The sequence below is a fragment of the Botryllus schlosseri genome, chromosome 7 (genome assembly GCF_051294905.1).
Source record: "Botryllus schlosseri isolate E-star chromosome 7, Bs_hap1, whole genome shotgun sequence".
Lineage (NCBI taxonomy): Eukaryota > Metazoa > Chordata > Ascidiacea > Stolidobranchia > Styelidae > Botryllus > Botryllus schlosseri.
In genome coordinates, this window is record NC_137242.1 from 663,689 (window position 1) to 674,918 (window position 11,230).

General features: G+C 38.3%; 1 protein-coding gene and 1 long non-coding RNA gene across 4 annotated transcripts in view; one reads left to right on the forward strand and one right to left on the reverse strand.

The window, feature by feature from the left end:
• The window catches only part of LOC145443113 (uncharacterized), a 197,055-nt gene that overhangs the window by 133,954 nt on the left and 51,871 nt on the right, over positions 1–11,230 (reverse strand). The window lies entirely within an intron of this gene.
• Positions 292–11,226, forward strand: LOC145443089 (mitochondrial thiamine pyrophosphate carrier-like). Of its 3 annotated transcripts, none has more exons than XM_080321085.1 (6): positions 292–1,586; positions 3,847–3,990; positions 4,815–4,997; positions 8,199–8,370; positions 9,337–9,428; positions 10,823–11,226. In XM_080321085.1, exons 1-6 carry the CDS (start codon positions 1,455–1,457, stop codon positions 11,024–11,026), a joined length of 927 nt encoding a protein of 308 aa, XP_080177211.1. In that variant the 5' UTR covers positions 292–1,454; the 3' UTR covers positions 11,027–11,226. The 3 variants fall into 3 exon arrangements, with proteins under 3 accessions (XP_080177211.1, XP_080177213.1, XP_080177212.1); XM_080321087.1 differs by having other exon boundaries at positions 1,445–1,586; positions 2,977–3,990; XM_080321086.1 differs by having other exon boundaries at positions 1,467–1,586; positions 1,819–3,990.

Genomic DNA, 11,230 nt, shown 5'->3' on the forward strand with positions numbered 1-11,230 from the left:
TGAAGTCGGCGAGTCATATATCATCATCATCATTGGTTTATTAGCAATTTTATCAGTTCAATACACCACAAAAAATGCGATACAATGAAAAGAAAGGAAGATGTCGAAGCGACTAGGAGTTGTCTATGGAATCAGACACCCACCTTGGCCTAGGCGATGTAAAGAGGAGGTCTCTATGGGAAAATGAAGGTCTCTGCGGCCCGGTACTAGACTGGTAGAGTGGTGTTGCACAGACAGAGAGGTACAGAACTTCAATGTACAATTGAATAATATATATAATAATATATAATTCTTTCTATATTTCGAACTTGGTTAACCTCATTTACTGGCGTTCACTGCTGAAGAGAGCCAGTCGAAAAGCTTCCAGTGGAATAAATTTAACAATATGAACGTATTTTTTGCTGCAATATTGAAGTTCTGTACTTCGAAAAGCCTATTCATATTGAAATGAATCCGATTATTTTCGGCTGACACTCGTCAGCACATTGTATATAATAGCGATAAGCGATGGTCCGTAGACAATGGACATTACCCTTGTTGCTATAGGGAACGACTGGAAATCCCCAGATCTCGCAAGTTTCAAAACATTGCGTCAGATTTCACACGGTCAGTGGGTCAGCGTGGTTTGCCTCCTGTCACATCTGCTTGGCAGTATACTAAATAGCTCACGGAATAGTTAATAAACGACGGCTAAGATTGAATTTGTACGAGTGGAGCGATTGATGTGTAGCGCAGAATTCTAAGGTCATATGAACAATTGAATAATATATTCATTTCATGTTGAAATAAACCCGGATATTTCGGCTGACACTCGTCAGGGCCACTCGAGGGTAATGGTCAGCAACTATAGTAGTTGATTACCCCTGACGAGTGTCAGACGAAAATATTCTAGTTTATTTCAACATGAATATATTATTCGATTCCGTATTGAAGGTCTGCACCTTCAAGGTCATATTCGTTTTTTATATTCCCATTTTCAGAAACCTTTATTCTTTTAATCATTATTTTTATTTACATAGATTGTAAAATATATGAAAACTTGCCCTCAACAGTATGGCATTATGGTTTGCAATGAACAGAGGCGATTCATCCATATCTCTGCATTTACAGGACTTACTTTACTACCGTAGTCAGGGTCGCCATTATATAGCCTACTGTACGGATTTCTCAGATTTATCATAGTTTTGAAGGGCGATGTATGATAAAACTGCATCGTCCTTATTTCTCGGATATGTCCTCATTTTTAACTTGTGTCCTTATGTTGTGACTGTTTGTGGCAAATTTGTAGTTATTTTCGCCAATGTAATGAAATGAAACCGCGATCAGTGTACTAATTTCGCAATGTTTTTAGCGGTCCTTATTTTTGCATCTATGTCAATGGCAACCCTGACTTTATTATACATCAAAATCAACATCGAATCTTGCCCAATTCAAAGTTATTAAAGACCAAGGTTATGGTTTTGGGCTACGACCCGAACCGGACCTCAAACTCAACGTACTTGCATCATATCGCGTCAGGAACACTCAGCGGAGTATTGACGAGAGCTATTACCTGCCCTTTCGATGTCGTTAAAATACGTTTTCAGGTTTGTGCGCGGATCGGAAATTCATTATTACTTGTGATCGTTGCATGTGAAAATTTCAATGTTGATTAACTTTGATGCCAAAATAACCATCTTGTAAAGTTAGCTACCGTATACAATGATGTGAAATTTGGCTGAATTTGGGTTGCCATATGTCCGGCAATTTGGTATTGAAATTTGCTTTGGGATTTATGCTGGGAAGATGAGGATTGTCAAAAAGTATTTTGTACTCCAGGTTTTGCTGAGTTACCATACCACCACCTGTTGCATAAAAACGAAAAGGCTCTAAAAACATTTTTAACTTCGGCACTTCTTCGGTATTCCCCACACATCGAAAAAATGATCCCCATGACACCAATAAATGTTTCCCCATGAACATAAACAGAAAAACTTATAAACGTCTAAATGAATTGTTTTTCGCGTTGGGGTGGGATAGACGGATATTAGGGATGGGGATATTAGGATGGGTTAGGATTAGGATATCCTAAGATTAGGGTTGGGGATATTAGGGTAGGGAGATATTAGGGATGGGGATATTAAGGTGGGTTTGGGTTAGGTTAGGATATCCTAAGATTAGGTTTGGCGATATTTGGGTCGGAAGATATCAGGGATGGGGAGGGGGATATTAGGGTGGGTTAGGGTCAAGGTTGCGGTTAGGATATCCTAATATTAGGGATTGGGGAAATATATTACGGTTAGGATATCCTAAGATAAGGGTTGGGGATATTGGGGTCAAGGATGGGGTTAGGATATCCTAAGATTAGTGTTGGGGGTGAAGATTACAATATTTCAAGCCCTAATCTTGGATACCCTGACCCCAAATTTAACCTTAATCTCGGGATATCCTACCTCAACCTTGACCCTAACCTACCCTTGCACCCTAATCTTAGGATATCCTAACCCACTTTAATAACCCCTTCCGCAGCCCTAATCTTAGGATATCCCAACCTATACCCTAACCCATCGTAATACCCCCTTCCCCAGCCCTAATATCTCCAACCCGACCCCAAAAAACCCTTCCCACGACCCTAATATTGCCTTCCTCGACCCTTATCTTAGGATATCCCAACCTTGACCCAAACCCACCCTGATATTCCCTTCCCACGACCCTAATATTCCCTTCCCCGACCCTAATATTCCCCTGGCCCTAATCCCAAGGCGAAAAACAATTGATTTTGACGTTTATAAATTTTCATATGTTCATGGGAATCATATATCGGTTTCATGGTGATCACTTCTGGATGTGTGGGGAATAACGAAGAAGTGCCTTAACTTCTTCCCATATCAAGCCTAGCTGGTGGATTCATATTTTCCTACATTGTATCGTATTTTATTGTTTGGAGTGCTGAAGTTGTAATTGTTACCCAAATATACCTTCTACACCGGTTTTTAGGACATAGGGCGTGTATTTCCTTCATAGCATCGGCTGACAACGATATAAAGTTCGATCTCTGCGTGACTGCTGGAGCGTGAAGAAATTTCAATAAATTGCAGCTCCATTACGGTGGCGTTCTAAAGAAAACGGCTACCGCCGAAATTTTTATTTCGTTTTGCCTTTCAATTTGAGACCACGTCATTTTTAAAGTGCAGTGCCCCTTTAAAGCTTTCATATTTTACTTCTTCATCAAGGATACTGTACTTGGCAAGTCTTGCAAATCTAAACTTCTACTTGTTACAAAGTTGTGGAGATACTTTTATTTAAACAGTATCTATGATTTTCAATTGATCAATTTTTGCATTCTAAAATATGGCAACTGTAGAATGAATCAATCGCTAGCAGAAATGTTCAATTCAATTTCTTATTACTAATTTTATCATTTCAATACACCACAAGACTGCGATACAATGAAAATATAACAAGGTGTCGAAACGACTTGGAGTCTAGTCTTTGAAATCAGACACCCACCTGGCCTAGGCAGTGTAAAAAGGAGGCATGCACACTGAATGAAAAGTAATAGAAGATCATGTTTTATAACAGCTATCTTGCTGAAAGAAAGTAAACTCAAGATCAATAAGTAATTTATTGGTGTACTAGTATTTCTATTTAATTTTAATTTATTTGTTTTGTTATAGTTGAGCAGACCTGGTGTTTGTTTTTTATACCCCCGGAGTAGATTCACGACCCCTACATTTCCAACCCCTGCTGTATATGAATTGAAGGTTCCTAGCATTGAATAAACGCGGTCATTGATTTTTGTATATGGACGTATGCTGTTTCATGTGTTTGGAATTCGACTTCAAATTCCCTATGGTTTTGTTGAAGCTTCAATCGGAAGCTGGCGCTGCGCGGAGATATACTGGGTTATTCCAATCGGCCAACGCCATTTTGAGGCAGGAAGGCGTCGCCGCGTTCTGGAAAGGACATGTGCCGGGGCAGATGTTGTCTGTGGTCTATGGAGGAGTGCAAGTTAGTGGTCTCTTTACCTTGACTAGAACCTGATATCTAACAATTTTGAAAAAGCATCGTCACAAAGTGCAATGACATAGGCACAGTAAAAATATACTAAATTATCTTCACTGTAGCGTACCAGTGGCATTATATCTCTCCTGGTCGTGTACATAAGGGGTGTTCAAAAATGACTTTTTTTCTCAAATCGTACTGGCTACTTGATAAAATTGTTAGGTTACTTAATTTAAGCCTACACACCAAATTTGGTTCAATTCCAGCCAGTAGCCGCATTACTACAGAAGAAAGTTTCTATTTAATATATAAAAATAATTTATTGCCGTCAAAAAACTTAGAATTGAATAAAATAGTATTTATGGTGGGCACCACTATAATAAATAATTACAGAATTGGACACCGTGATTACTATTTTATTGATAATCCAAATTTTTTGACGGCAATAACTCCGCTTCCACTGGTTGGAATTGAACCAAATTTGGTGAACGTCGTTTCTATAGACAACCTAACACTTTCATGGAGTGAACAGAACATTTTCTATTATTTATTTTTATATGATAAATAGAAACTTGTAGAATAAATAGAGACTCCTGTAGCAATGCGGCTACTGGCTGGAATTTTTATCAAGTAGCCAGTACGATTTGAGAAAAAAAGTCATTTTTGAACACCCCTAGTGTACATGTTTGAACTTTCTGCATCGTTCATATTGTTGTAGTGTCATAATGAGTGATACTCCAATACTCAAAACCTAATACACGGTTCAGCCCTAATTGCGATTGAGCCAATAATTCCAAATATTCTTCACCCTTAACTCCTTCTTTGCTTAGTTTTGCAGTTTTGAATTCTTCACTGCCACTGTCCATCGTTTCCTCCCGCATTCCAAGGACGATAAAATGATGCACATCGGCACGCACGGTATCTGCGGGTCGCTATCTTCCGTTGTGTCCACGACGGCCGCGCAGCCCTTCGACATTCTGCGCACCAGATTTGTGGCTCAGGTTCAACCCAAGGTAGCGATTACCCCATGTGGAAAAATTTAGCAAAACTTTTAGCACATATAGTTTTTTGTATGTGTTTTGCTATTTCAAACTATTTACCAAGATACAAAAAAAATTCCCGGTGTTTTTGAAGAAGCGTCCCTTTGTCCGAGTTCTGGTATTACCCAAAACTGCTATGCAGTAATCAGCATAATTATTTATTGGATGTAAAATCACGCTAACAAGAAGAAATAATACACACGAATATAGTTGATTATGTTCGTCATTATGTAGAGACACAAACATATTAAAAAACTTCAGTCTATAAACTGAGAAATCTCCTCGTGTGTAATTATATTCACTGGTCAACACGATTTTTGTGCCAGATTGTGTTAGGCTCTTTTTTAGACCCGTGTTATTTTGGATCCGTCATGACTAGGGCGATTTTTGTCAAAATTGTAGCGTTAGGTCAATAAAAGTCAAAATCTTTTACTAATTCAAATTTTTTTTGCAACCTGCATTTCGTTTGTATCGTAGATTTTGCGCTGTCGGTGAACTTATTATTTGATATTTTACAGCTTGCAGCCTACTTTATAGGCCTACCGTTGTAGACGGCCCATTGTCTGCTCATTGTCAATCATAAACATTCAAATAAAACAAATAGGTTGACATGGTGTTATGCTCAACGTACCGCAATATCCTGACTGAAGTAAGACTGCGTGAGCATTGCAAGGTTCTTATATCAAGATGAAAAATTGTGATGTAGACAACATTGTCAGAATGCAGCAGCACGGTTTGTCACCATCAGCATACGCACAACTTCAGTGTTGTCAGCCAACAACTGCTGCTGTTGAACGTTCTTACTCCATTCTTGGCAAGCTACGAAGTAAGGACAGACACTTTCGACCCGAGAATGTAGGAAAGCATCATTCGTTGTACTACAACAAATATTAATTATTTCTACCATATCGTCGCTGGAAAACCAAACTGCGCTATGTCACAAAACAGCGAGCTGAGATAATCGAAAAAGAAGATTTCCCATAGTTATCATGCTCACACTATCCACACCCCAACAGTGAGCTCCTGGGATACTGATATATATCCATATAGCTGGGATATCGCATAATTTTTAGTTTCTCAAAATAAGAGCAACCCCCATTTTCAGCCCCCATTTTGGACATAGGCCAGTTTGGTTCTCAAATAGTCCTCAACTAAGTAGCATTTTCTTGGACATAATTCCTCTTCAAATTACCAATCAATGCGTCAATAATGCACTTTATCAGCATTTTATGGCATAATAATGTCAAACTAAGAAACAGGAACACAACAAATGAAACGAATGAAAGAAACTGAATAACTCAGTCAGTCCCTTCACTAGTGCATGCCACCGGAAGGGTTTTGTAAAAGGAATGCAAGTGTGGAGGAAGCAAATTCTAATCACAGAGTTTAGACTAGTCTTTGTATTTGTCTGCCGGAATCCCTGGTCTCTCCTGATACAGCAGTGGTAGAACTGTGGCATTTGACCTAGTTGCTGGTCTTGAACTGGACAGCTGCAATTTTTGGAACGAGGGCTCACTGTAACTATACTTGACAAAAACTGTTGAATTGGAACCCTTCAAAAATTTCATTTGCATCACTTTTGACCAGTAAATTTTGTCACCGGCATTTTTCTCATCATCAATGATGGATTTGCTCTGCCAAATTGAGGCATACTGCGGAAAACTCAGTGGTGACTTGAAGTCAATCACGTCACTGTAATTAAAGGCATTGACTTCAGGTAAATTCTTCTTGAATGCCATTTTTATTCCTATTGCCCATTTCCCATTGTTTTGTGGTAAATATGCACTTTCCTCAGGTGGCGTTTTCGATGACAGAGTGTGCATTGTCATATTCACTTTGTGAATGTCCAATTACCATGAAATCTCCTCAAATTCAAAAACAGTGGAAGCATGGCATAACATTACAACAACCATTCTGTTATTATTTTGCCCCCCTGCACCGGTCACAGAATAAATGAACAGATTTCTTTCCTGTGTAATTCAATGGTCACTTGAGTGGAGAAAAACTGCGGTAGCAACCTCACAGAATCCTAATTTGGTCTCAGTTTCATTCCATGGGAAGCATGTCGTTTTCGTTGAATTTATATCAGTTATTGTGAAGTTATAATTTCGCAGTCTTTTGGAATAATAGAATGATGACACAAATACACCTCCTCTCCTTCAATAAGACCATCTGTCTGTTTTGACGAACAAGGCTCATCTACCAGAACTACATCTTTCTTAATTCAATCTCCTCAGAGTCAGAGTCACTGCCTCTGTTTACAGCACCACCAGTACAAGATGGCTCAACTGCAACTCCTCCTTTTCTATCTGCGATTCCTTCTAGAAACAACTTGTCACTTCCCATTTAGATCCCAAAGCTTTTATAACTGTTCCTTGTATTCTTGCATCCCTCCGATTATCTCCAAAATGCATATAAGACCATCTGTCAGTGTCCAACTGGTTTTTCTCATCGAATTGCCAGGCTTCCGCTGACACCCTTGAATTTATTCTAATTCGATTCATTCTTCCACTTTTAAACCACAAGTACTGGGAATTACCGTAACATATCCCTGTAAAGCTGTAATCAACAAATTTTGATAGGAATCCAGTAAAAACATCAAGATATGATTAACATCTAAATTTCAACAGAAGCATAATGTGGATATAACCCAGTTTGGTTTTCAATTTGCCTTGAAAATCCATGTGTATATGTCCACTTGACCATTGATCCACACTACCTAGAAACATGAAACCCGGCTAAAAAGAAAGACCTATGTCCAAATAGTAATAGAAACCAAAAAAGTCAAAATCACCAAAAGTGGACATAGGACAGTTTGGTTTTCCAGCGACGATATGTGGTATATCTACTGGAACTCTTCATAGGGCCAGATTTCATTAAATATAGTTTTTTCATGTAAAAATTTGTCAGTTTTCAAGTCAAAAACGTTTTTCCAGTCAAACTACTTCTTAAGGACAGACAGTTCCAACCAGAAATGAAGATAAGTGGTACAATTTTAACATTATGTGCGAAAACACCTACTTTGCATACGTGAGGTCAAAATTTAGTTTTCTTAGGTCAAAAGAATGTCAAACTTTTGATTTTTTAGTTCAAAATCTTCCGTTTTTTAGTTAAAAAGATCGCCCTAATCATGACTGATGGATAACCATCTGACAATATTTCTTGCTTTTCTAGCGTTTTGCGTCCTCGTTTCAAGCTCTCTTGTACATGATAAGCACAGAAGGCTATTTATCGCTCTACAAGGGCTTGTTGCCTGCAATTATTCAGATCGTTCCGTTTTCTGCTCTGCAGTTTGGAAGCCGGTCGCTGTTCGACTCGGTTCGGATTAGCCGCGGTTTCAAAGACGGTAAACATCGTTATTTGTTGGAAAATTTCGCTGTTTTTGTTCAGCTACTAGTCATAAACAAGCTCTACTCAAATTTTTGGCCCCCAAATTTACGGATCCGAAAAAGTAGACATTTAAACGAGAAATTGAATCACCTAACTCTGATCGCTGGTGAATTGACTACAAAAGGGTCATTTTTCTGAGTTGGTGCTCGGAAAACTTGTTTTCACATCTTATGCAGAATAAGCCGTTTTCACGTGCATATTTTGACTGTGTTTATTAAATATAACTGACTGTACGTTCTAACATTTACGCCCCTTTGGTATTTACGGCCCCTTGTTTCTCAAAATCGCCCACGTTGGAAACCACTGAGTTAGACAAAAAAAATTGGCTTTATTCTTGAATAATTATAAAACAATTTTTTTCAAATATCACCGGCTACCCCATGAAATTATTATGTTGCATAAAAAAAACGATGCCCAACAAATTTGGCTAGATTCCAACCTGTAAATGTGAAATCACTGGAGTAGGAAATTTTGGATTTAGCAATAGTATTCACGGTGGGAAATTCTATCATTGTTAATTATACCATAAATGCTACTTTTTTAAATCAAAAATGTTATGCTCATTTCGCTCCTACGGGTTGGTAACAGTCTCATTGGGTCCCCCTGTAAAATTCGTGAAAAAATAATAGTCTTTTTAATAAATCCGAAACTTTTCGCTCTAATAGCTACGCTTCAACGGGTTGGAAACGAGCGAAATTTTATGTGCAGCGCTGTTTTAGGCAACCTAAGAATTTTATCAATCAACCAGTAATATTTTTTATAAAAGCAGTTATTTTTGAACAACTTTAACTTGTTTACCTTGATTTATTGCACATTGAAGGATGACGTGTATCTGCATAGCATGGTTATATATAATGTGACAGGGTTTTCATTATCATATTTTAAATTTTCATTCCTTTTCATTGATTCATTTCTTTTTCAGGTAACTTATCTGAGTTTGTGTGCGGTGCAGGGGCCGGCTTTGTGGCCAAGACGTTGGTTTATCCTTTGGATCTGGTCAAAAAAAGACTGCAGGTACTTATCCACTACCAGAGGCGTTCAGTGACAAAGTAATTCTACTTTTTCTGAGTACTCAAGTAGTTTTGCTCACTTGAGCTACTTACTCAAGTGTTTATAATTTTGTACCAATTCCACTTGTGCTTAAGCAATTATTTGAGCAAAACCATTTTCTGGTATTTGAAAATGAAAGTGGTTGTATTGACTCGAGTCACACTATGACTCGGACTCGACCCTCAACTGGTTGACTTGGACTCACTCGGTGGTGAATTGAAAAAAACTATAAAATTGAGATTGACTTGGTGACAACCCTGGAAAGTAGGTTTGGGATAAGTTTGCCTCGCTTTTTGAGTGAAATTGACAAGATGGCACCCATATGTAGGGAAACAAACAGTACGGCGATTTTGTCATAATCGTAGCGATTAGATACGGTAGCTATATACGGTACCCTACGCAACGCAAGCTACGACCTTTTGATATATTACTATTCCCCATGACAGTTCCATAGATTGTTGCATCCGTATAATTACCAAGTCACCGTTCCGAGTCGCAAGTCCTTCTCTGATTTTAACGTTTGACCAGACTCAACTCGAGTCATTTTTATTTAATTACTCAGTCAATCCGAAATCAAGAATTTTTACGAAACGTCGCACCAAACCAAATCACAATTTTTAGTCACGAATCATCAACGGGTCATGTTTTATCATCATGAAGTAGAAATGTGACGTGATAGCTGATCTTCTACCGCATGGTAGCTTTTAAAAGTGATGTGATAGTGTAGTTTGTTGAGATTTCAGTGATCTTTATAGTAGTTTTTGGGTGAACTGTAAGTTCTTATATCTAAACAAGATATATGGCACTTGAATATATTGTCGAATACTTAAAATTCCAAAATGCCGTCGCGGGCCGCGAGTTTGAGACCTCTGTTCTAAGCGAATGTTGTGGAACAGTGATCCTTTAACAATCGAAATTAACAATAAATTCAATCATGACAAATGTATGCAATTCAAATGTAGCATTGTAAACTTCATTTAATGCTGTATTTTTCTGTTGATGTTTCTGCAAGGTGAAGCTCGAGAAGTCCTGTTAACACCAATAACGTAATCGCGATTGTTCGGTATCGTCTGAAATGCGAGTTTTCTGCTTGCTACAGCCTCCATTTTACTGCCTAGTGTCGCTTGATTGAAGTGTTTGAATCAAAATTAAATTAAAAGACTACGTTTAACTTTCATATATAACTTGTTTGAGTTGTAAGGCATTTTTAAACAGTTTCGTACAACACTTGTACTCTTGTGGCGTATGCCCAAAGTAGACCATGAACAACATCATGGAGAAAAATACGCTATAGACTTATTCTGAATCAAGTTAGAATTTGATGTTTTGTTTCTCTAAATTCTCCGACCTTATTTCAGGTCCAAGGTTTCAGCGCTCCCACCGCCAGCAAAATTCGGAAGTATTCCGGCTTTGCGCACTGTTGCAAAACAATATGGCGCAAGGAGGGCAAAGCGGCGTTTTTCAAAGGCTACCAGGCCGCGGCATTGAAATCGACTTTGACGTCTGGAATCATTTTTTCGGCGTATCGGTATTTTAGGGAATTACTCGAACCCGACCCTTGAAAGTATTCGGGCGGCAAATTGTATCACTGTGGACTTTTTTTCTTGAACTATCGTGAAACTTTCTTTCTGGAAACTTGAGTATTTGTACAGTTCAATAGGCTATGCCTAGTAAATTATTGTCAATATTTCCTTCATTCGTTGAAATTTTGAAATGAGCAAATCTGATGTTTTTCCATGGTGCACGAGTAGATGTTTTTTTTAAAA

Coding starts and splice junctions, on each gene's coding strand:
- LOC145443089 (XM_080321085.1), top strand. CDS start 1,455: ATGGTTTTGGGCTACGACCCGAACCGGACCTCAAACTCAACGTACTTG. Junction 8,371..9,336: donor TAGCCGCGGTTTCAAAGACG/GTAAACATCGTT, acceptor TTTCTTTTTCAG/GTAACTTATCTGAGTTTGTG. Junction 9,429..10,822: donor TGGTCAAAAAAAGACTGCAG/GTACTTATCCAC, acceptor ACCTTATTTCAG/GTCCAAGGTTTCAGCGCTCC.